This window comes from Sinocyclocheilus rhinocerous, unplaced genomic scaffold (assembly GCF_001515625.1).
Source record: "Sinocyclocheilus rhinocerous isolate Xijiao unplaced genomic scaffold, SAMN03320098_v1.1 scaffold12, whole genome shotgun sequence".
Taxonomy (NCBI): domain Eukaryota; kingdom Metazoa; phylum Chordata; class Actinopteri; order Cypriniformes; family Cyprinidae; genus Sinocyclocheilus; species Sinocyclocheilus rhinocerous.
In genome coordinates, this window is record NW_015626394.1 from 244,508 (window position 1) to 269,277 (window position 24,770).

The following is a 24,770-nucleotide window of genomic DNA, read 5'->3' on the forward strand; positions in this document are numbered from 1 at the left end:
ATTTATTAATTCATTATCTCGATTTACTAGATTGTGCGCACGATTTATTAATTCATTATCTCGATTTGCTAGATTGTGCGCACGATTTAATAATTCGTTCCCTCGTTTTAAGTAAATCGTGCACACGATTTATTAATTTGTTACCTTGATTTATTAGATTGTGTGCACGATTTAATAATTAGTTCCCTCGTTTTAAGTAAATCGTGCGCACAATTTATGAATTCGTTCCCTCGATTTACTAGATCGTGCGCACTATTTAATAATTTGTTCGAATTACTAAATCGTGCCTACGATTTTTTTTTGTTTGTTTGATTTTCTTGCATGCCATGTGCGGGGCTCCGTACATTCTAGTACTTAAATTACTAAATTACACTTAAAGGGGTAGTCCACTGAAAAATGCAAATTCTGTCATAATTTACCTACCCTCATTACATTTTAAAAACTGTATGTCTTTTTTCTGTGAAACACAAAATAAATTTGACAAATAATAATACATTTGAAGAATATTGTTACCAGTTTTGGGTCCCACTGACTTCCATAGTCCATTTTTTGTCCATACTGTGGGGGAGTGAATGGAAACTGAAATTGTTTCCAACATTCTTAAAAATATAATCTTTTGTGTTCCACAAAGCATACAGCTATTCATGTTTGAAACAACATGAGGGTGAAAAAAAATGACACAATCTTCATTTTTGGGAGAACTATACCTGTAACTATAAAACCTTATATCTCCATAAATAAATAAACTGCACTGAGCAACAATACTTCTCTTACCCTGTATCCTGTCTAAATATCGTTAGTAGGACATAAATTGTACCTTAATCTCTATGGCACATTTTCGATCAAGTCAAATGAAGTCACCTTTATGTCTATAGCGCTTTATACAGTACAGATTGTTTCAAAGATATTAAATAATAATAATAATTTACCCTGTATCCTCCATTATGGCCAAAGTAATTCTAGAAAACACTCTGTTCTGTGTGTGAGATCCAGTCATTGCCTCATTCTGTTGAAATAAAACATGCTGAATTAAAAAAAATTTTTAAACTGTATTTTGACCATACCGACACTGAAATAGTTAAGTGCAAACGGACTGTCCCTAAGTGCAAGTAGCCCAATTTGTTGGCAGAGGCAACTGTTTAAGACAGCTGTTTATCTGCAGAATCAGTGGCATAGCGAGTAAAATGCGAAGTAATTGACGCGACTGACCCGTGTTCTAATCCGCCTTTTGCCAAACTCGTTCTTCCCCTTTTCCCATCACATATCAGAATTGAAAGGCATTTATTTTCAATAAAAATAAAGGAAATATTTGAAAAGTGGAAATAAAACACCTCATTAATAATAGAGTGTTATTGGGTATGGTTAGCGATAGGTGTAGGGAGGGCTTTATTGTCCCAATAAGGCGGCATCCATTTAATAATATTAATAAATATGATAATTTACGCTCAATATGTTATTACATATTGTTTTATAATGTACTACAGTATTGAAGTATAAATATCTGCCACCTAACTACTATTTACACAGACTATTGCTAAAGAAAATACTGCTATTTTAGTGTAAACAAAATGTATCATTATTTGCACTTAGTGTAACTAGAATATATCACTTTTTCTACTTTGTGTACCTGCCAAAAAGAAAACAATATTCCAGGAATTGAATTTGACACCCCTGTTTTAAAATGAAAGAAATACTTACAACTACACGCGGGGTGGCCAGAAGATGGACCGTGTGTCTAACCATGTGGCCACCACGGATGTCCCACAGCCGAGTTGCTCTTTTAATGACTTTATCACTCCATTGATATAACCCTAAACTGAGAGAGATATATAAAAAGAAATAAACACAGTACTATATATATATAATAGTTTAACAATAAAAGGTCCATTATATACATATATCATGCATTTTTTAAACCTACAATAATAACAATTTTAACCTGTAATAATCATGCAATATAAATATATCACAGTGTTATAATAATAAAAAAAATCACTATTATGAAATATTTTGAAATTATATTTCAAACAAATAAAAATACAAATATAACCATCACCTTTCATTGTATGCAGGTAGACCACTTGCAGAACGTGGCGTCAAAGGTTTCCCATCATCATCATGGTAAAAGGCAAAGAGTCCTGCAGAAAAACCCTTAAAACATATAGAACATATAATTGAACAATAATGAAAACTATAAAGCTCTACTCATGCGGATGTGCAGAGTTTAATGTTGTTACCAGGGCATGTATGATCTCGTGTTTGACTGTGGACAGCATCCCTTCAAACTCCTGATGTTGAGTGGAGATCATATTGGGACACAGATTGGCATATCCAGCGATGGGTCTACATTAAGAAATTCTGCCGTTACTGTCAGCAACACACTGGACTATTTTCCACAGTATATTGTAAAGCAAATCAAAATCACCATACATTCCCATCTCATTAATTATTGCCATTACCTGTCCAGTTTAGACTCCAGCTGGCAGTACGCTGCATAGGCTACGATGTTCTCTTGTCCACAACGCTCTGTGGTCATCGCACTCACGTACAACACAAAACCAGCCCTCACCACCCCCTCACCATCAGGAGAGCCAGCGGGGCCGCAGGACTTGCCAGACTCACTGCAAACCCTGCATTGCTAAAGGAGACCTCATTCTAAGATTCAAAAATTCTCATATTTACCTGCAATGTATTCATATTTATCAATATTAGATTTTTTTTTCCATTTAAACAAATCCACTTAAAATAGATCTTTAAGTAGGCATGATGCTTCTGTATGTTTACATAGATAATTTTTTTGTTAAATTTCAAACACAGAATTGAATATATAAACATAACCATCAATAGAGCTACTCTAACTGCACCAATTACGTCAAAGTAGAGCTGCACAATTAATCGAATTTCTAATCGCGATTACAATTACGGATGCCACAATTACATAATCGTTCAAAGCAGCAATTAATCGTTCAAAGTCCACTTATGTTATTCGGCATACTTAAGATGCTTTTTTTCTTTCTACATGTTATCTTAAGGGCTTTTCCATTGTTTTAATTTTAGTTTTAGTATAACATTATAATACCATGCATATTTTTACCTTTTTATTTAAAGAAGAAACCAATCCAATGTATAGTTGACATTTGAGGCTTAATACTATAGAAAAGCAATAAAAGTTTTTTTCAGTTAGTTTTTTCAACTTGTTTATTTTCATATAAAAATATGGCATGCAGTTGCTTCAAACAAAGGTGTAAACATCATTCATTTAATCGTAATTAATAATCGCAATTACAATTTCAAAGGAATAATCGACACTTATGATTTTTGTCATAATCGTGCAGCCCTACCATACGTGAAAAAAAGCTGTTAATAATAAGACAAGCAGGTTAGTAGGAATATATATATATTTATTATTCAGAATGCACACTGGGAAAAATAAATATATTTTTAGGAACACTTCAACAGGTTCAGTATAATGATTGATTGAATGATTGTTTTAAAGAACTGACAGCCCTAAAACGTAGTATTAATCAACCATCTGTATGTGCTGAACGATATGACCAGAAACGCCGGAGCCGTATTAAGTAGAACACGCAAGTAGTCCATTAATTCGTTTGAGGGCATTGATCGGGTTTCCACCTCATAATGTGTAGGAAAGCTCCTAAAATACTGTTTTACTCTCTGCAGTTTTACCTAAAATGTAAAAGAATGCAGTGAGTCCTCTTCGTCCTAAGATGTGGGTCATCTCTTTTCCTAAGGTACTGATTGGTTGCACATTGTCTAATCATTAAGAAAAAATTTAATTGGGATTTTAAAAAAAAGACACTAATGAGATTGAATATCCACCAAGCTTCCAGAAGGACAGTGCAATTTTAAGAAGATTTGCTATCAGACAATACCAGTTCAGAAGAGAATTACCTGCTCAGTAATATTGGACCTGACTGCCTGCGAACCCTGAAGGCCTTCTGAAGATAATCAATAGCCTGTGGGAGGAGCTTGTCCTTGAAACAAAGCAGAAAAAGATCAATAATGTAAGCATGCATCCTATTTAGAGGTGAAAGGCTATTTTTAAGATTTAACAAATGACATTTAGCTTTACATATTGATAAAACCTTGACTACAGAAGTCAAAATTTACCTTCACAAGGCTGCTTTTGGCTTCATCTAACCTGTGTGAGCAATAAAGATATTGTGAAGTCAATGTATGACAATGACAATGTGGCATTACTGTATTAAATAAATTATAAACATAGCTAACCCATCCAAGCTGGAGTCGTACTCTATTTGGATCTTTAACTGCTGGTCAGTGCTTCTTTTGGTCAATCTATCTGGCTTCAGAAACACTTTATGTATGACCTAGAATGACAAAGAGCAGAGATTATTATAAGTACTGCTAAAATAATATTCTAAAATAGTATTTATAGATTATTTGAGCACTTAAGGACGACTTTCATTGAATAGAAAAAAAAAAGCTTGGACTGCTGTATAATTTATGTACTACAGAAGAATGTTATACAGATTTGAAGGCGTGTAAATTTAATTCAGTGGTGTTTATCTTGAATAACAGTCCTTTTTGTTAAAATTCAATATTGTCTGAAATGTCTTAACATTTGGTATAGTTTAAATGAGTCATAAAAGATGTGAAGAGATGTCACTGTTAATATACATAATGTAGGATATACGATGAAAATAAAAGCCTGCAATCTTTGAAGCAATAATAATAATAATAATAATTTGTACATACCTTTCACATAGAGCATTCTAAACTACTGAGCAGTGTGCAGTTTCCCCAACAATATTAAACTGAACTGATTTCAATCAGTGCAAACCAGAGGGGGGGATTATAAAACATAAATCATACACAGAGTAAGAAGAATATAAAGCCAAAATATAAAACGATTTATTGTAAGAGTACAGAAAATCACATTTAATTACAGAATCATCTACAGAATACAAAGCCTTGGTCCCATGGTTAAATGAACACAAAATGAATCAACTATTCTGTAGATAATATTCTAAAGACTTTGATAAATCAGTCCTACTTTCTAAAGAGCAGCAAACAGGTTTGTTTCACATAAGAATAGTCTTTGATCAGATATTGCTTATTTGAGGCACAAATACACAGAGTACACAGTATCTGACTCAGAGCTGGAGTTTCCCAGCCAGAGGGCTGCAGGGGTAGAGCCGTGAGAAACGGCCCAGTGTCCACACAGGAAACACATTCCTGTAAGAGGTGTAGCTGATGGCGCAGCTTTTATTGAACACTCCAGAAATGTTCTCCTGAAAACAGGCAAACAACCCAGCACATGTTATTAGACCGATAGAGAGACCCCAGATTAATTTTGGAGATCTGGCAACAGCTTTGCTCACCTGTGGCCGGTCTCCATTGGGCAGCTGCTTATCAATCAGAACTTGAATGCCTCGCTCGATCACTCTGATGTCAGGGTACCTAAAAATTTGACATTTTTAAAATAAATTTACTTTCCAGTTTTGGAAAAGCAGCCCCAATTGTTTCCATGAATTTGCCAAAAATCAACACTTTGAAAAACACTAAATGTTCTCCTGCCTGTCTGGTGCTAATGTTACCTGACAGCCATCAACCCCAGCAAAGCCCAGCAGGTGTTGTGGATCTGTGAGTTCTTGCTCTGAACGTAGCGCCGTTGCTCACATGACTCAAAGTCCTCGCCCCAGCCTCCACACACCGTGACCGTGACAATTACAGGCAAACAACCCAGCACATGTTATTAGACCGATAGAGAGACCCCAGATTAATTTTGGAGATCTGGCAACAGCTTTGCTCACCTGTGGCCAGTCTCCATTGGGCAGCTGCTTATCAATCAGAACTTGAATGCCTCGCTCGATCACTCTGATCTCAGGGTACCTAAAAATTTGACATTTTTAAAATAAATTTACTTTCCAGTTTTGGAAAAGCAGCCCCAATTGTTTCCATGAATTTGCCAAAAATCAACACTTTGAAAAACACTAAATGTTCTCCTGAAACTCTGGTGCTAATGTTACCTGACAGCCATCAACCCCAGCAAAGCCCAGCAGGTGTTGTGGATCTGTGAGTTCTTGCTCTGAACGTAGCGCCGTTGCTCACATGACTCAAAGTCCTCACCCCAGCCTCCATCCTCCATCTGCTTCGACAGCATGAACTCACAGGCGCGTTTCACCTCCACACAAACAGACCTGCAACGTAGAAAAGAAATGAATGAGGGGGTTAAATAAAGTGCAAAGTGCAGTAAAAGAACACTGGTGATTTTTTAAATGAACATCAACATGAGAAAACAAACAAATAACATACCCGCTTTGGAAAGTGTGGCCCATACATGCAAATGCCTCCAAACCAAACCAGACTCCATATGTGAAACAGACTCCCCAGGACCTAAGACAAGCCGAATACTTCATAAACAGACTAAGAAGCAACAGAATAATGTTTCTGATTATAAAAGGACAAACGCCTACCCTTCCCACGAGCCATCAGGTCTTTGAACCCTCCTGCAGTAGTTCAGCCCCTGCTGAAGAGTTGTCCTATGTGATCAAGAGATGTGGTTTAGCCAAACCATCTTTCAAACCACAATATGCTGAAAAATTGTGCTTGGCTGTACCTAATCTCTTCAGCTCTGTGCTCAGGATATACGCTGTGAAAGTGTTTCAGTGCCTGCATTACAGCTGAGGTACACTCAACATACGTGTAGTCAATCATTATATCACCTGGGAGAGAAAGAGGTGGAATCAGACATGTCAAGACCGATGGAAAATGCACTGACAACTGAACATGACATATTACTGCATGCGCACCAAACACTTCAGATGGGTTCAGCAGCTCTAGCAGTTTTCCACCACGTTTGGTCTCATACGTGGCAAACCCTCCATCAGGATTTCTCATGCTTAGCAGCTGAAACAAAATCACAGAGATGAAAAAAAAATTACTCTACACTTTGAAAGTTTGGGGTCAGTAAAATTAATACTTTTATTCAGCAAGGACACATTAAATTGATCCAAAGTGACATTTATAATAAAGAAGATTTCTATTTCAAATAAATGCAGTTTTTATATATTACAATTTTCTATTAATCAAAGAATCATAAAAAAAAATGTATCATGTTTTTCTACAAAAAATATTAAGTATTAACGGTTTTCAACATTGATAATGATAAGAAATGTTTCTTGAGCACCAAATCAGCATATTAGAATGATTTCTGAATGAAATTCTGAAGAAATGATATTTTATGTTATATTTTAAAACATATTAACATAGAAAACAGCGATTTAAAATTGTAATTATATTTCACAATATTTTTGCTTTTACTGTATTTTTGATCAAATAAATATGGTTTTGGTGACCGTAAGAGAAGAGACATTTTTCAAAAACATTTTAAAAAAGTAAAAATCACACCACCTCCAAACTTTTGTACAATAGTGTATACGATTAGTGTGTTTGCTCTGACATGGCTTGTGAGTTTGGATGCATTACACTTTGTAATTTCAATGGATGAGCATTAGAGAAGTGACAATATATAATACAAGCCTAGTAATAAATACTGAATGTAATCAATTAACTTACATTTGAACTCATTTGTCTTAGTAAAAATGAACAAAAATAAAATTTTTGAGGGACTGCGGTTAAAGATGAGCACACTGTCTATGCTGTGAGTTGATGAGATTTGAGTCATAAAGAGGCTCGGTGTGGCATAGTGGCTTAAGCTCATTGTGCCCTTGAGCAAGACACTTAACCACAGGTTGCTCCAAGGGGATTGTTCCTATAATAAGTGTTCTGTAAATCAGATTATTGTGGCTCTGCACTGGTAAGACACAGACAGAATGTTAAACATGTCTGAAATGTAAATAAGGCTTTTACCACATTGACAGCATCATAGAGTCTTTCTGCAGGAACTTTTTCTTTGAGGAAAGCGCACTGCTCCTGCAGCAGCATCACAGATTTCAGCCCTTCCGCTGTACAGTCCGCAACTATCCAACCACAGTCCCGTGTGCTGAAGGGAAAACCTCCCTGAATCACATGAACACACATACTCATTAAAGTGTTGAAGAGCAGATTAAGAATGGTTAAGAAAGTTGAAAAGCAATACACAAATATTTACCTTGTTCATTTGTCTATAGTATTTCTTATATTCCGGAGGATTATCTTTGATCTATAAAAATAAAAAACTGATTAGACCTCACATAGAGACCAAATTATTACATTTCAGTGGGGGCCAAAGGTCTGAGAGTACAAGTGAAATGTCTCTGTTTTGCTTTTTATATTTAAAACATATACATATAATTAAAATTAAGAAAATTTTTCTTGTACTTCAGCGGAAGCAAGCAAAAACTGACCATTTGTACAAAGGAAATGTCACAAATTCGTACAAATTTGATTAGTGAGCTTGAATGATAAATTTATTTTACAACAAATCTTGTTTAATTTTGTTTTATTTAAAAAACAAACAAAAAAAAACTTAGATTATTTCCATAATTAAAAGAAAAAATTATTTCAATGTGGTCTCACTTTTGGACTCCACTGTATTTGGATTAGCACATAAGCAAATTTAACATTGTCAATACCAACATAGTTAAGTTAAAGCTAAATACATAAACAGGTTGTAATAATAAAGAACATTATGTTTTTAAAAAATGGATTTAATCATCCTCACCTGGGTCAGATCAAAGAAATGATGGGCTTGTGTTAGGCATTCTGTAAACCTGGGGATGTCCTGGGCTCCTGCCTGTTTAGAAAACAAACCCAACTGATCAGAGAAATCACCGGTTATGTGCCAAATTCGGCTTTATTAATAAAGATATGTACCTCAAGAAATGCTTGTACTGCAAATGCAGTGTCCCATAGCTGTGATCCGTTTGTACCCTGATATAAATAAATAATGATATGAGAGGTAATTGTTATTATTATTGCTAATAATAAAATTTAAATTGCTTAACTGATCAGAATAACAAACTCTAGAAGCCAAAAAGGTTAAATTCCTTATAATGACAATCTCTCACCTGCATTTTCAAACCATCCAGACCCAGCCTGGGGCATTAAAAAAAATAAAAATCACAAAAAGGAAGACAGAAGCCAATTATTATTATAAATATATAAAATATACAGGACATTATTAAAATCAGGCCACGAACCATAGATAGTCAGGAATCCTTGACACATGCTCCTGAAAGGCAGGTGATGTGGGTCCGTCCACATACCAGCGTACCAACATATTGATCGTTTTCGAAATCTGACAAAACAGGAAATTAGTTTCATACACAGAGCAATATTTATGAATGAATAATTACTGATGAATAATTTTGATATAACATGCACAGAGGAACTACACACAATAAAACCAGGGACGTGCATTCATAGAGTCAATATTGATTTCATGCTGACATTACACTACATAAAACAAAATTCTTCTTTTCTCTCACCGGGCCAATGCTGATACACTTAGTGAAGCGATCGTCTGCTTTAATATGGTCATAAAGCTCCTTCACCGCTTTTTCTCTCAGCATAGTGCTGTGATGAGCTTCATACACATTCAGGATCACTGTAAAACCAAGTTTGATAGTGTTATGTGACTTAATTGAAATCTAAAGGGTAAAAGATTGTTATTTACAAAGATGTTGCACTTCTCTCACAATAAGCAATAGTAAGCAAGGTGCTGTGTGGTGTGTACAAGTCACAGGCTGCAATGTTGTTCCTCTGAGCTTGCCAGTCAACAGTCGAGTACTCCTGGACATAGAGCTCCTGTTTAACACCCAAAAAAACAACAGCTGTGACTGGATAGTTGGATAGTTCAGTCAAGCAAGCCTGCTTTTAATATGGTGTCAGTGTGGCCTCTAGTGGTGAAACGGTGAAACTTCACCTGTCTTAAACTGAGTACCAGCGGGTCTTCATCTGCAGACAGCCTGACCGCATAGCAGTAGCTCATGGGCAGGTAGACCTGCCGACAGTGGCACCATAAAGTGGAGGGATGTGCTGGCACCCAGGAAGGGAACAGCCTGGTGGAGGAAAAAAAATCTAACTATATAAATAACAAAGCAAAAATGACACAAAATCTGTAACCAGATGAACTCATTGCATACCACATCTCTGGAAAGAGCGTATTCATCCCTTCCCAGCTGTATACGTTGAGGATGGCCAACCAGAATTTGCCCCAAGAGGGTATGCCGACAGCACCACCTGTAACAGAGCAGGACAATACTGAAACTGAACAGTTGTATCTCATTTAATGGGATGCGTTACATATGAACATACACGTGACTGTTCGTTTATCAGCAATCCCAGACCTTTGCTGTGCAAAATATTCCTTGCCCGAACCATATCTGGATCATCAGGCCCGAGTCCCAGAATTCTCAAGGTCGTGTAATTCAAAGCTGTTCCAAAAACAGTAGACTTATCTTCAATGTGCCTGAAAAATGAATATCTTTGTTGTTTATCAGGTCATAAAGGAATAATTCCATTACTATCCCAGTAAAGTTAAACATGTGATTAAAATTAAACAAGGGACAGTAGACCCATAAAAAATGAAAACTCTGTCATCATTTATTTATCCATACTCATTTAGATGGACTATCCCTTTAAATGACAAAACATGATTAATTTTACTTAATTTTTAGGATTATTAATATTATTAGCATTATGATGTTATATTCATGACGGTTATGCTAATTTCCCTCCAAATCATCATTTATCTAAAGCATCTAAACATTTATTTTATTCATTTATTTTTTTTGTAATTGATCATTACAAAAAAATACATTATTCTCAATGGTTCTTTGATTCTAATTACTGTAACAGTACTAAAAATAATTCTTTTAATCCAGTGATTTTATTTTTATTCAGGTGAATTTACATTTATGCATTTGGCAGACACTTTCATCCAAAACAACATACAAAAAAGGAACAAAGCATTTTGTCAAACAGCCAACAATATTGACAGTACACAAGGTTTATAAGAAGGTAAGCTAGTGGAGAAAAAACTTAAATCAGCATAAAGTCAGTACAACAAATAAAATACTGTCATCATGATGTATAAATGTAGTGATACATCAACCGTTTTATTTTTGCATTACAGTAATTGATTTCCTTCTTTCTTTTTTGCATTTTAATAATTAGATAATTTCTTATTTATTTCTTTTGATTTGTGAGTGAAATATAATCTGGACATGTTCCTGTAAGGTATCATGAGATTCATCCCATATAATAACAGATAGTGTTATTAATACTCACAGGCCCCAGCCTCCGTCAGGCAGCTGCACAGAGCGAAGGTATCTAACCATTTCCTGCTTCCATGCATCTGGCAGAGGGATCTTAGCAATATGACAGGTTATGAGCAGACCTGAAAACCATCAACAAATAGACAAAAGGACAATTTAGCTCTGATATTTCTAGGTTTCCCAGTTCCATTATTAACCTTAAAAATGAATTTTTAGTTAATCAACTAATATTATTTATTTACATTATATATAAATTATTATTTATATATTATCATAATATTTATTTTCATCTAATGACTAAACAAAGAAAGTCTGTCCAAACAGCTTATTATAAATTAATGACCTGGAAGTAAGAAAAGTGGTCCACCATAATCCCCAGCCCAGTGTCCATCTTCAGCCTGGAGACAGCTGTAGAAGTCCATTCCCTTCAGTGCAGCTTCTACTGCAGTGTGTGCGGCAGGGGATGCTGAGATGAACTCACCCTGAGGTCAAAGAGAAACAGATTAGTTATGAACATGAATATAAGAATGTAACCTACGCCATTGTACACTTGTCTGTAATGTTCATGTTTACCACGTCCAGTCCCAGAGAGTGAGATTCCAGCATGCTCTGCTGTCTGTCCACATGGTCTGCCTCCTCGATGTACCTCCAGATCTGTCTGCCTTCCACATTACTCAACCTCCAGCGGCTGAGATCTGTCACCGACTCAGTCTTATAGGGGCCTCCCCTTCTCCGCAGACACCTGAATCAAACCTTTAAATGTTACACTTGTTATAGTAACATAGTAACAAATAGTATAGTAACACTTTTCAAACTTTACATGTTTAAATCGTTGATGTGCATCTAACAATAACAATGAAAAGCTCCTTTCTTTTTCATTACTTTATTAAAAATTTAGTTATGTCAGTAAAAAACTAAATACTGGCATTTACTTTCTATTAAATAAAAGACAATAAAATACACACCTTGTAGTTTCATGACTTCAATAAGTTATATTATATAATTATATAAATTATATGATAATAAAGACAACATCTACAGATATGCATATTATCTGCGTCATTGATACGTATAATAATAATAACAATAATTAAAACCTAAATCGTCATAATTAATATATAGTTTCGGTTTGTGTCTTATGGGAAAATGTATTCATCTGATATCTGCGTGATATTAAAAGAACATAAGCATTCGCAAACATGAAACAATTATACTCACGTTCCCTCTGTCATCTTTGAAGTGCATGAGCAAAACTTGTAAACTGAAAAGAACCCGTCATATTTCAGCTGATCGAGAAGGTAAACGCCTCCTTTAAATCAGCCTGGGAAATGTAGTTCTTTGTTCCTCTTAGATCGTTCTCAAAACGGTAAACATGGAAATTGGTTTTATCCTGAAACTACGTTTCCCATAATGCTTAGCACTGCCATCCGAGCGCGATATCGCATGGAGAGACATGACCAGAGGACAGGCCCTCCAATCACAAGATAGAAACATCGCAAAATGGGCGTGACAGTTTACACAACCACGTTTGGAGTGACATGAATAATTAATCACCTCATGAACCGTAGTTGAATAAAAACTATTTTTATGGTTGTCCAAAAATATACAATTAAATACAACAGAATTATTGTGATGAACAAAATACATTCAACTCTATTATTCATAAACCTGGAAAGTATGTATGCAAACAAATTAACCAGTTCTACATTTGTGTTTAAGTACAAGGAGATTCACACTAAGATTTAATTAAACTTAATGGATGAGGCACACGACTTAAGCAAATGTATTTAATCAAAACAAACTTAAAAACGGCAAAAATAAAACTGTTGAGACCAATAAGCAGCAGATAAAGGACATTTTCTTTCAAGCTGGGAGACTGGAAGTGGTATTCAGCAGCTGCTGTTACACTGAAGCATCTTCAGTTCTCTACAATGTCTAAAAGACACTTCAGCTTGAGGTCACACACACGTTCCTCCTCTTTCTGACTCGACAACTCTCTTTTCAAGTCCTGCAAACGTTGTAACAAAGATACTGGTCTGTGTTTTTCAAAAGACGCAGCAGTCTGTTCCACTTCCTTCAAATAAAAAACAAAAGCCGGTTTAAAGCATTTATAATGAAAGCTGCTTTTTAAATTCGTATTAGTTCTAGTTATTCATTACAGTTACGCTAGAATACTGTACTTGTATGTGAATGGTAGCAGCAGGGTGCTTGGAAGAGGAGGTCCTAACTAGAGGAGGCGCACAGAGGAGGGTGGAGGGAAGGAAGAGAGGAAAAGAGGCAGAGGACAAATAATCCACTTCAATCCGACGTTGAATCTGCTCTCCGATTCTAGATATGCATATAAACAAAATTTATAAAATTGACAAAATCCCATAATGCATCATTACAATTTAAAAGATGTAAAATGAGACTACTGTTTGGAGCGGAATAAGGTACAAATACTGATCTAAAATCTTCTCAAGTTTGTGTAAAACTCAGTTTAGTGCTTTAAAAAAATTTTTAAGGTAACCTCTGGCCCTCAGCATTCATCTCCTGAACAGTTGAGAGAGTACGCTGAAGTCGCTCCATTATGGGAGTCTGTGCGCTGTCTGCATCAAAGAGTCTGTTTATTTTGCTAGGAGATGATATTTTCTCAGCCAGGTCAGCGGTTTCATTTTCCTTTAAAAACACAAAAAATTGAGACTTAATGCAATTATAGTAATGCAAGTATATTAATCCAGTTGTGAAGTTGTCTCTGGTATAACTCTACCTGTATATGAACAGTGCCGGCAGCAGGATGCTTTCGGGAGGGGGTCATGGTCACGGGCATAGAGGTCAGGGTAAGAGGAAATGATGAAGGGCACAAAGGTTCTGCTTCAATCCGATGTTGTATCTGCTCTCCAATCCTACTGATATGTTAAGAAATGGTTACTGCAAACATCCAAGCAAAAAAAAATAATTTTATATTAAAATTATTAATGCTAACCTCTGGCCTTCAGCGTTCATATCGCGAATGGAAGAGAGAATCCATTCAAAGCGCTGCAATATTGGAATTTGTGCAGTATCACAAACAGAAGGCCATTCTTCCGTGTTTATGTGACTCTGGAACAGCCTCTGCTTGGGTAAATGTCTGGCCGCAGTGGGGGGCCTGACTTTTGATCTATCAGAAAATGTTGCAATTTTGTTTGAATCTTTTACTGTACGACTGTTATGTAATATAAGATTATACTGTGAATAATACATATGTAAAAGAGTGATAGTTACACTTCTGAGGCTTGCCGTTTTTCCTGATATGTCAGTTTCACAGCCTCTATCCAAATGTCAGGGGGCTGGAAACTCTTCAGGCTGTCTTTGTTAAAGTATACAAGAATCTCACCATCATCCATGAGGGCATCTGTGATTATAACAGTCAAAACATACATTTTTAAACAATGGAACATGTTCAAAGCTCATAATTGGCATTCTGTTACCAATCTGTTATCATCACCTTTTGCCACAAGAGGTTCCAAAATCCAGTCCTTCATACGATGCTCTACACACAGGCATATGATCTCATCCCAGGGAATTTCGTGAAAGGACGGTCCAATCTTCTCATAGTCATCCTCATCTGCACCGCTCACATGAAAGTATTGGTAGTTCACTCTTCTTAGCAGGTTCTCCAGACGGGACATTAGAATAGGTTGGCTTAAGGGTGAGGTAGGAATTTGGGATACATACTGGAATATATAGGCACACAAATGTGGCCAGGAGGCTGAGAAATAAGAAAAGTGATTAGTTTTAATTTCTCAATAAAAGTACTAAACTTTTACCTGAACTATGAAAATTCTGCTAAACAAAACTGATTACATCAAATTGGTACTTAAAACAAAACCTACCACTAATGGGAGGCAGATCCCACTCAGGAAGCTGCCGGCTGAGGATGGTTCTCTTCAGCCACTCCAGGTGTTCTGGAGAGTTCCAGGAATGATGAGGAATCAGCTCACTGTTCTCGGGGAGAGAAAATTCAGGAGGTGGCCAGCAGAGACTGGACAGATGCTCTGACGAAACCACACCTGCTAGGAAACTCAGCACACTATTACAGAGCTGCACGATAGGCTCCGGGTGCTGAGACGGAAGACCCGCATGTTTCCTGTCCTGCTTGTCTCGTTGTAGTCTGGAGTAGAACTCACGGCACAGGCCTAACTCAACAACCTGCAAAAGGGTCTGAGAGGACAGGACTGGGCCAGCGGGAGAGTGGGCAGCAAGCCACCTGATGACATTGCTCATCTGAAGCAGATCAATTATAAAAAGAATGTGTAAATACATAATCCATGTTACATTTTTAATAAATATATTGGTGGATTGAAGATATCAATCTGCATTTTGTCTGAAATTTTTTTTTAAAGCATCTATCCATTGCTTTAAAGGACACCAAACATTATTTACAACAGTGGAATCTACTTTTAATTTCAGATGCTCTTTAAAAAAGTAAATTGAAGATGTAAAAAAAAAAAGTTAAAAATAATAGACTTTGATTTTATTTGAGTTTAAAAATAAATAAGCCAACATGAAATGTGGGTCCGCAATGATTATTTGGCTACAATTTATCACCTTAATTATATCGCCCTATTTTACTTATTGAGCCAATAACTATAGCAATAAAAAGGTCACATATATAAGCGGATACCGATACGACCACATATATCACGCATCCCTAACACAAATATTTTTTACTATATTTAATAAGAACAACTGTGTATTCTTAATATTCCTTTGTAGACCAACCTGCTCTGAGCCTTGCAGGTCAGTGAGGGTTGCAGGTATATGGACGAAGATGTAATCAGAGATGAGACCATCTTTGACTAACATATTCAACATGAGTGCTGTGAGAGAGACAATAAAATAATCAGATTGCAGTCTTTAACAGTATTGTCTATTATACTACATCTTTACTACAAAACTTGCCTTCTTCCAAACCATGATCATTAGTACCACCCTCTTGGTTGCCAGTAACCACCACAACCAGTGGTACAGGACAGTGCCAGCAGCTGGCCTGCTGCACCTGCCTCAGCTGAAGGAGGGCAGCGGGCAGGGACACATCCTCATCCTCTTCACCCTGTCCAGCACTGAGAGAGGGAAGTAGCATCAGCAGAGCGTTGGTACCATGGAGCTCCTTCTGTTCCTCCAGCAGACATTGGCCTTCTGCACTCAGAGGGCCATGACATGCCTGCACACAAACACAGGGGTTAGTCAAGTCAAAGCAGAGACATTTGGATAACTGGATACTAGTGAGCTTCATTTCATGAGTTGGAATTTTCCCCCTGTGGAACATTTTCTGCTCAATACCTCACTTTAACTGGGTAAATAATGACAGAATTTGAATTTTCTAGGAAAACTATTCCTTCTGAAGCTTACCTTTATAGAAATGTGAACTTCATGAGTCTGTCCCCTAATATTTGTCAGGCTGTGACTGATGCACAGCGTTTTCAGTTGCCCTTTGAGTTCTTTCTCAGTCTCTTCGGATTGGTTTCCTCCACCCACTTTAACCTCAAGCCAGTCTGTCAGAATCCTGCATGGAAACAAAAAACAAAAGAGGTCAGTTATGATTTTACATGTTTTAAGAAATTTTCCTACAATTTCGTTCCTTACCTGCTTGCATAACTTATGTCACTATCACAGCTGCTTGGCAACAGAAGCGTGGCTTTCCAGAAGATTCTGTCAGGAGCATTAGGGGTGCTTTCTGCCACAAGAGTGGGCAGGTCAAGAGGCATCCATACACGCTCACTGCCAAAGAAGGATAATTAACCATACATAAAATCATGGTGATAAAAATTATCTGCATTCTGCACATCTATGCCACACTTTCGCCCCACTGTACTGACCTCAGTAAGAGATTGTAGTAGTAGGACACTTTCATTTGATGAACTGCTTCCTGTCTCATTTTCAGCAATCTATAATATTAAAGTTCATTGCCAGGAACAATCATTAAGATGCATAAAAAAAAAAAAACATATCTAAGCACCACAAAAAACAAATTGAAATCTCCAATAACAGACCTTGTGCAGGAAACCGCCATGTTGCCGGAGTTACCCAGGTTGACCATCCCCTGGGCCAGGAGGTCCAGAGAGGGGCCGGAAGGGGCACTGGGTACGAGAGCCTTCAGTTTGAACCGTGGATCGACACAGCCAGGAGCTGCAGGGAAACCACGCATCTGTCTCTTTAGCTGACGACGCACGGCTACCACGTCACGCCACCTAAAGTATATGCATACGTCTGTTCTTTAAAGGTTTCTGTAGAGACCCATTTGCTGCTACAGGGATTCTTTTATACACATAAAGAGAAATAATAAGCTCCTTAAACCTCTTGATGAAGTTGCAGACGCGCCTCAACTCATTGTCCAGGATCTCTTGTGCCATTGCAGCCAGCTCCTCAGCCAGCGTTTCCTCTACTATGCTGTTGCATTCCTCTGCTGAGCAGCGGGCAATACAAGCCGCCTTTTCTTCTAAAGCAAGCCTGGAAGGGAAGAACAGCATCACCAATTTTCCACACATTCATTAATGAATATCACAAATATTCATCAAAGTCATTTTTCACCCAAAAATCTAAATAAAGAAATATTATATTACAATAAATACATATATAATATAATAAACATTTTGGAGAAATTGAGCCTAACAATTAAAATTGTCTTAATGCCTAAATGTTTGCATTGTGACATTGACAATTTACATGACAATTAAGCATAATCCCCCCCCCTCCAAAATTGCATTACTAAAATCTAAACTCTTGTTTTAAAATACATTATATAAATTTTTTATATTGTCAGGTAAACATAATCAATCTTATTAATGGCTTCATTTACTTTTGTCGAAACATAATTTACGTTTTTTTCCCCCATTTATTTTAAGAGAGAAATGTGACTTGTACATAATAATCCCTTATAACTGTTAATTAGGAAGCCAAAGTTGACAGACAATAACAAAGAAAACCTCAGGGAGATATGTAGAATGTGGTACCTTATTTCAGCCTCTGCGGTCACTTTAATGCTCTCAGTTAGCACCTCGTCACTGATTATAGCACACAGCTCACCGCTGAACTGCTCAAGAAAGACTTCCTTCCGCCTAACACCAAACACAAAAAATGGAAAAAGACTTGAAAACGCCCCAGTTACTAAACGTAACAACGATTCCCTGAGATGACTGGAACGAATATTGTGTGAATCATGCTGAGGAAAACTCCTCCGAATAAATGATTTGTTAACGTTTGTGCAGCTGCACAAACAAATGGCATTTCAGCATTTCACTGTCATATATATATATATATATATATATATAAGTCGGCGTCTCGGCGATGAGTGCTATTTCATCAGAAACTTACGAATGAGAAGTGGCAGTAGCGACTCGTGTGCAAACTGTATAGCACGGCAGGGCACGCAATGCTCGCTCATGTTATTTTAGGGAACCGAGGTTACGTTTAGTAACCGGAGCGTTCCCTTTCAAAACGGTCTCTCACATTGCGTGAATCACGCTTGGGGAACGATGTTCAGTAGCACCGTGCTATAAGCGCAGAACAAAAAGCCATCCTGCAAGCTCAATTATCTCCAATGAAGACTCTGCTGGACCAAACCCAGGAAGAGGCCATGCCCCTAGTGGAGTGGGCCCTCACTCCAATGGGGCACTTTGAGCCCACTGAGGTGTAAGCCAAGGCTACAGCATCAACTATCCAGCGGGATAATCTCTGCTTCGTGACTGGCAGCCCTTTAGACCGGCCTCCAACGCACACATAGAGCTGCTCTGTTTGCTGACACTAGATAGAGCTCTCTATATAGGTCCAGAGGGCCCGGACCAGGCAAAACAAGTTAGCACCCCGGTCATTCTCTGAGCCGGGGAGAGCTAAAAGGGTAATGACCTGTGCTCTGAATGGAGTAGAGAGCACTTTTGGCACATAGGTGAGTGGGACAGGGCAAGCACTGAGAGTGGAAATAAAGCCTCCAACACCCAGAACTGTACAGGGGATTGGAAGGCAAGTGCAAGATTCCTTTGAGGGATGACCATCCTCGGCGTGACTTAACCCTCTCCTCTTCTCTCCTGATGGATCAGGATGGCTGCTGTGGCTCAGGGTCCAATGTCACCTTCAGGCGGGGGCCGTTGCACTTGGGGAAGGGGAAGTGCTAGACATTCTGAGGGCGCTGTCGAAGCTCAGGCTCGGGCTTGTACTGAGGCTGAGTGGGTGACAGAGCAGGCTTCGCAGACTGTTGAGTCGAAACAGCCGCCGAGCTGGAGTGCTTGGGTAGGAACTGGTGCAAGGCTTGTGACGACTTCTGTGCTGCAGTGAAGTGTTCTTCGAATCTGTCCACAGCTGGTCCAAACAGCCCGGTGGTGGAGACTGGGAAGTTCAGGAAGGCGGTCCTGTCTGCATCTTTGATCTGTGTAAGGTTTAACCAGAGGTGGCACTCGAGCACTACCAGGCTGGCCAATGACCTGCCCATCGCCTGGGCAGTCATCTATGTAGCACGTAAGGCCAGGACAGTCGCGCTGCACATGTCCTTGAAAGCAGCAGGAACTGGGCTGGACTCATTCATGGCTCTGAGGAGTTTGGCTTGAAAAACCTGGAGGACCGCCATAGTGGGGAGTGCTGAGCCAGCTTGTCCAGACATGGAATAGGCCCTACCCACTAGGGCCGAGGTGGTCCTATAGAGCTTGGATGGATAAACAGCCTTGGTTTTCCATCCCTGAGCCACGGGTGGGCAGAGATGCATGGCAACAGCCTCTTCAAGAGGGGGGAGCTTCTTATAGCCCCTTTGCTCGGCACCATCAATGGAGGTGAGGGCAGCAGAAGCAGAAGAATGGACGCGGGCCGAGTAGGGGGCACACCACGACTTGGTAAGTTCATCATGAACTTCCGGGAAGAATGTTGAAGGTCTCTGACGGGGGGCTCGTTGACGACACCCTGGCAGGAACCATTGATAAAGGCGGCTGTGGCCGGGCTCTTCTTGTGCTGACCACTCCAAGCTGAGCTCTTCAACGGCATTCATGAGGATGCAGATAAGCTCGCTGTCAACACTAGGCCTGACATCACGGGAACCTCTGGGCGGAAGGGAGCCGGGGTCCTCCACGGAGCATTACCAACTTGCTCGTGCCCATCTGCTCAGCCCTCTGACGCCGCTGTTTCTTCCTCCGAGGCTCCTGGGAGGAGAGAAACAGGAGAGCGCGAGGGGCAGGACCGCATTCACTACAGAAAGTGATCCGTGAACGTAGCGAGGCGAGACTTATGCTCTCGCAATGAGAGCAGTCCGTCTCCATGAGTGCTGTCTCAACGTGAGCACAGCCCAGGCAAGTAACGCACTCACTGTGCTCATCCGAGGTGTGCAGGGGTGCCCTGCACGTGCCACGCTCGTGGTGCGACATTTTGCAACAAACTTCGAAGAAATTGGCTTTTAATCTTCAGCAGAATGCAGCAGGGAGAAGTGCTGCGAGAAAGAGCGTATTTCCTCTGCCAGGGCTCTTCTATGGTGAGTAGCAGGCTTCTTCGTTCTTTATCTTCGGAGTCCAGTGAGGAGATGATCTTCACGCTGAAGTAGAAAGATTCTGTCACTTCCGCCCATTTTCCCAGGCTGAAATGCCATTGGTTTGTGCAGCTGCACAAACGTTAACAAATCAGGCATCAGTATTCAGAGGAAAACGGAGTTACCCCCTAGATCAGGGATGGGCAACTGGCGGCCCGCGGCCCAGTGTCTTTTAGTACGGCCCGCTGGATCATATTAGGGTGTACTCACACTAGGCGTTTTGAACCGGGCGGTTTGGTTGGGCTCGGGCGCGGTACGCATGCAGTGTGAGCGCTAACCGTGCCGGAGCACGGAACAGATACTATTTTGTGTGCGCTACTGTCATCATTACGACCGCAAACATATTCTATTACTACTACTACACTACACTTTTCAATTAACTTAATTCAATCAAGTATATTTAGGTTTATAATGGCTCTGGTTCTTACCTTATTGATGAACAGGAAATGTAGTTTGCGAGTAAAGCTGCAAATTATTTCATTAACGTCAGCTGCCTCCATAATAATTTTCTGATATATACAAGTGAAAATCAATGCACGGCATAAATTATAAATTAATTATTATTCAGCAGAATATTAGCGAAAGTGGTTTTCTCCGTTATTTCATACATGACGTAAGCATGCTCCGGCCCGGAATGTTTAGTGCAAGAGTGAGTGCAGGCCAGCGGGTGAGTGGGGAGGGGGATAATCGCGCTCGGGCTCGGTTCAAGGTAACCTTAGACTCAGATGATCAATTTTAAAACACATGAAAAGCAAGTCACATAAAGATTGCTTTCAGTTTATGATGTTAATACTATCTCCAACCAGGAGAGGTCGCTAGTTTCCAGCCGCTCCCGTATTAATTTCAGCGTAGAAGGACGTGCACTCTAATGTTAACATTAGCAAATAATAAATGAAAAACTGACAATGAAAACAGTATTTTCCAGTCAAGATGGTAAACAGATTATCTTTTTACAAAGTTCAAGAGAATACCCATATGTTTGAAAATCTGTATTTTATTTAAATCGCCATCACACCACTGCTCACAAACAATGGGGATACCAGAGTTGCACTTGCCTCAAATTTCAAAGGTAAAATTCATAGTCAACAAAAGCTTTTTGCCAAATGCATGACAGAAATGTTTGCACTGGACTATGTTCTTATTAGCGTTTCCGCGGGTCCTTAAAATGTCTTCAGTTAAATTGTTTACATTTAAGGCCATGGAAACTCTTAAATGGTACAAAAAGTCTAAATTATAAGAGGTCTTTGGGGACGGAAAGACAAGAATTGCTATATGGATTAATATGACGATTAAACTTCAAAAGGCTACGATTTAACTGAATAAACTTGAGCGCTGCACGTCAGCTTTGTGTATTGCGGTTACCGGGGAAACCACTATATTTCTGCAGTTCCGAAAGTGAAACCTGCTGGCAGAGAACGAATTTGCTTTTTCAATAAGCCCATCTGCTATTTTTGCTACATATTTTTAAATGTGAACCAGTGGATCGACAAAAAGCTAATCTATTTTTCTATTGTGTCTGGATTTTTTTTCTTTATTCTGTCTCTCACAGTTGAGGTGTACCTATGATGAAAATTACAGATCTCTCCATTCTTTGTAAGTGGGAAAACTTGAAAAATCGGCAGTGTATCAAATACTTGTTTGCCCCACTGTATGTTCTTATTAGGGTTTCCGCGGGTCCTTAAAACGCCTTCAGTTAAATTTTTACATTTAAGGCCATGGAAACTCTTAAATGGTACAAAAAGTCTATGGTTAAAGGCTGATATGTGAAGTGCAGATCTTAAAAAGGTCTTTAAAGAATTTTAAAAATCCTGCAGATACCAGGTTATTTTATGGTACCATTTGGAATATATAGTTAATAAAATCTTTAAAAACAAATTACATTAGTTATACTTTAATTTCCTTCAATAAAAAGGAAATTGCGTAAGACTGTGTAAAAGGTGTGCGGACGTGGATTAGTAATCTGGCCCCTTGGTATAAAGGAGAAAAAATGCTGGCCCTCGTCACTATCAAAGTTGCCCATCCCTGCCCTAGATTCATGCTATATGACAGACATTTCGAAAGGGAACTTAACATACACAAAACAAAACCATTGTATAAAAAAAATGAATGGGCACACACCTGGCTTCTTCCTGCTTGCGTTTCTCCTCTGCGATTCTCTCCTTCTCAGCAATGATCTCTGACGAGGACAGTTCTCTCAGCAGCTGATTTAAGACTTCCCTCACAACCAATTCCAACTCACTGTCACTCACACTTCAGGACACACATGGGCACACACATTAAGACACAAACACTATGATGAAAATTTGTTTAGGCTTAATGGAAGTGAAATCTTCTGGCTGACAAATAAAACCTGTAGGTCAGAAAAGAGAAAGTTTCTACCTGAGGGCTGCAGACACATATTCAGCAGCTGCACGGGTTATATCAGAGACCTCAGCTTCCACTACCTCATTCAGCACCACATCCACCTCTGCCATTATATCCTGCCAGAGATCACAGCGTCATCAGTGAGCTTATGTATGCACCACAGTGTAGGACTTTGCAGTTAAGACTGAAAAGTGTCTCACCTGATCTGTGTAGGCTGGTTCTGGTTTGGGTGGAGGAGATGGAGGTCGGACTGGTTGTGGGGCTAATATGGGTTGGAAAACCAGCTGTGGCACCACAGGAAGAGTGGATTCTGTTTGGTTCTTCTCTCCGGTTTCCTCCGTGTCATCAGGTTTAACAGGCTTTGTCGTGCCAGGGTGGTCCACGAACAGCCATAGTTCATCCAGAAGCCTTGTTGTCACCTGAGGCCTGGAGTCAGGCTCCATCCAGGGCTTCAACTCCTGTCTCTGTGAATGAGCTGCCAAAGACAAGGATTAAAATATTTACAGTAAGTACAAGTATACTCTAATGTTCACTAATGAACTAAGAATCAAAATGCATCCACACCCTTCAGGGCAACTGGTGGAGGCTCAGAAGACAGACCGTCTCCTGTGTACTTGTTGGAGTCAAAGCTGCAAACGGGATTGTGCTGGGGCGGGTTGGGCAGTGGTCCACCGTTCACCACCTCACCAATCAGAACAGTTCTCTTCCTTTCAATGACCATAGACTTCTTCTGCGGTAAAGAGAAATCAGGCTCCTGACAGGCTGTGCGGCTAAGTTCTACCATGCTGGATGAGAGACAAAAGGCATTCGTTTTCAAAAATTCTGCATCTCCAAAATAACTTTGGACACTATCGCATTGAGAAAATATCTAACTTCTAAATCTAAAAATTTACCAAGAAAATTACAAAATTACAAAGAAAATAAGTAGGACATACCCATCATTGATAGTAAGGCCATACTGTTGAATAAAGTCTGCGGCTTCACTGGCATTGCGGAACATGAGCATTCTAACAAAGTCCTCGATTGGAAAAATGGTGGATCTTTGGGATCCAACAGTAAAGGCTACATTGAGGATTTTCAGTGCCTTGCTTCTCACCTAAACAAACAAAGACAAAAAACACTTTGTAATTAAAGAATAAGGTGTATCGAATGCCAAAACACTTCATAAATACTGGCTATACAACTACTTTCTGGGTAAGATTAATTTACCTGATTGAAGTATCTGTGAAGTATGCAGCTGCTCAAATAAGAAGCTGCACTCACAAGTTTAAAGAACCGGACAAAGTTATTGCTATTGAGTGCTGCAAAGGCCTGCACAGCAAAATCCACCTCTCGAGACTCCCGTACCTCTTTACGGAATTGCTGCACCTCACTGCATTGACACAAAACAAATCAATTTGTATCCTTTAATCCATCACTGCAAATATGTGTATTACCTATTTACATTTTATAAGTTCATGAATTGAATCCATAAACTTGGTATTGTTAGTGACATTATCTACTGTTTGAGCTACAGGAATGTCTTGACTATTGCAATGTTTTTTTACACTGTTCTTAATGGACTGCCTAAAAGACTTGATTCAAGATTCAAAATTCAAAATAGCGTTCTGTTATCTTTACTGCAAAAAAAAAAAAAAAAAAAAAAACAAGTGTTATGGGTTTTCAAATGGGGTCCATGT

The 24,770-nt window shown here is 38.9% G+C and overlaps 3 protein-coding genes across 6 annotated transcripts in view; all 3 read right to left on the bottom strand.

Moving 5' to 3' along the window:
- LOC107714369 (leishmanolysin-like peptidase) overlaps window positions 1-4,753 on the bottom strand; it is a 12,916-nt gene extending 8,163 nt beyond the window's left edge. The window contains exons 1-9 of the mRNA XM_016520195.1: window positions 4,745-4,753; window positions 4,252-4,349; window positions 4,132-4,162; window positions 3,913-3,995; window positions 3,688-3,774; window positions 2,460-2,630; window positions 2,238-2,343; window positions 2,057-2,151; window positions 1,699-1,816 (exon numbers count right to left, since the gene is read on the bottom strand). Of these exons, the coding sequence (XP_016375681.1) occupies window positions 1,699-1,816; window positions 2,057-2,151; window positions 2,238-2,343; window positions 2,460-2,630; window positions 3,688-3,774; window positions 3,913-3,995; window positions 4,132-4,162; window positions 4,252-4,349; window positions 4,745-4,753 (798 nt within the window). The remainder of the gene's footprint in view (window positions 1-1,698; window positions 1,817-2,056; window positions 2,152-2,237; window positions 2,344-2,459; window positions 2,631-3,687; window positions 3,775-3,912; window positions 3,996-4,131; window positions 4,163-4,251; window positions 4,350-4,744) is intronic.
- Window positions 4,754-4,880: 127 nt separating this feature from the next.
- Window positions 4,881-12,523, bottom strand: lss (lanosterol synthase (2,3-oxidosqualene-lanosterol cyclase)). Of its 2 annotated transcripts, XM_016519973.1 has the most exons (23): window positions 12,423-12,522; window positions 11,778-11,946; window positions 11,548-11,686; window positions 11,218-11,326; window positions 10,275-10,396; window positions 10,071-10,167; window positions 9,851-9,986; window positions 9,624-9,732; window positions 9,414-9,532; window positions 9,126-9,223; window positions 8,994-9,021; window positions 8,800-8,856; window positions 8,648-8,719; window positions 8,096-8,146; window positions 7,855-8,004; window positions 6,795-6,891; window positions 6,602-6,707; window positions 6,459-6,524; window positions 6,298-6,378; window positions 6,118-6,182; window positions 5,580-5,685; window positions 5,364-5,442; window positions 4,881-5,273 (listed from the first exon to the last, which is right to left on the bottom strand). In XM_016519973.1, exons 1-23 carry the CDS (start codon window positions 12,434-12,436, stop codon window positions 5,136-5,138), a joined length of 2,208 nt encoding a protein of 735 aa, XP_016375459.1. In that variant the 5' UTR covers window positions 12,437-12,522; the 3' UTR covers window positions 4,881-5,135. The 2 variants fall into 2 exon arrangements, with proteins under 2 accessions (XP_016375459.1, XP_016375465.1); XM_016519979.1 differs by lacking the exons at window positions 5,364-5,442; window positions 5,580-5,685 and adding an exon at window positions 5,796-5,874 and having other exon boundaries at window positions 6,012-6,182; window positions 12,423-12,523.
- Window positions 12,524-12,910: 387 nt separating this feature from the next.
- mcm3ap (minichromosome maintenance complex component 3 associated protein) overlaps window positions 12,911-24,770 on the bottom strand; it is an 18,146-nt gene continuing 6,286 nt past the window's right edge. For 2 of the 3 annotated variants that reach the window (XM_016519945.1, XM_016519953.1), the window contains exons 10-31: window positions 24,301-24,463; window positions 24,027-24,187; window positions 23,656-23,876; window positions 23,292-23,566; window positions 23,107-23,207; window positions 22,846-22,977; window positions 18,179-18,283; window positions 17,523-17,675; window positions 17,219-17,416; window positions 17,045-17,113; window positions 16,812-16,946; window positions 16,578-16,731; window positions 16,128-16,389; window positions 15,948-16,045; window positions 15,059-15,449; window positions 14,671-14,934; window positions 14,448-14,577; window positions 14,170-14,343; window positions 13,954-14,092; window positions 13,714-13,862; window positions 13,385-13,532; window positions 12,911-13,278 (exon numbers count right to left, since the gene is read on the bottom strand). In XM_016519945.1, coding sequence (XP_016375431.1) covers window positions 13,123-13,278; window positions 13,385-13,532; window positions 13,714-13,862; window positions 13,954-14,092; window positions 14,170-14,343; window positions 14,448-14,577; window positions 14,671-14,934; window positions 15,059-15,449; window positions 15,948-16,045; window positions 16,128-16,389; window positions 16,578-16,731; window positions 16,812-16,946; window positions 17,045-17,113; window positions 17,219-17,416; window positions 17,523-17,675; window positions 18,179-18,283; window positions 22,846-22,977; window positions 23,107-23,207; window positions 23,292-23,566; window positions 23,656-23,876; window positions 24,027-24,187; window positions 24,301-24,463 — 3,778 coding nt within the window. In that variant the 3' untranslated portion in view covers window positions 12,911-13,122. The remainder of the gene's footprint in view (window positions 13,279-13,384; window positions 13,533-13,713; window positions 13,863-13,953; window positions 14,093-14,169; window positions 14,344-14,447; window positions 14,578-14,670; window positions 14,935-15,058; window positions 15,450-15,947; window positions 16,046-16,127; window positions 16,390-16,577; window positions 16,732-16,811; window positions 16,947-17,044; window positions 17,114-17,218; window positions 17,417-17,522; window positions 17,676-18,178; window positions 18,284-22,845; window positions 22,978-23,106; window positions 23,208-23,291; window positions 23,567-23,655; window positions 23,877-24,026; window positions 24,188-24,300; window positions 24,464-24,770) is intronic. The other variant, XM_016519963.1, reaches the window with a different exon arrangement.

Bases quoted from the DNA above. Each gene is read 5' to 3' on its own strand.
- lss (XM_016519979.1), bottom strand. The intron at 9,022-9,125 runs GTTCGTGGCCTG...TTAATGCCCCAG, and splicing joins AGGATTCCTGACTATCTATG to GCTGGGTCTGGATGGTTTGA. The intron at 5,274-5,795 runs GTGAGCAAAGCT...GCCTGTTTTCAG, and splicing joins CCAATGGAGACTGGCCACAG to GAGAACATTTCTGGAGTGTT.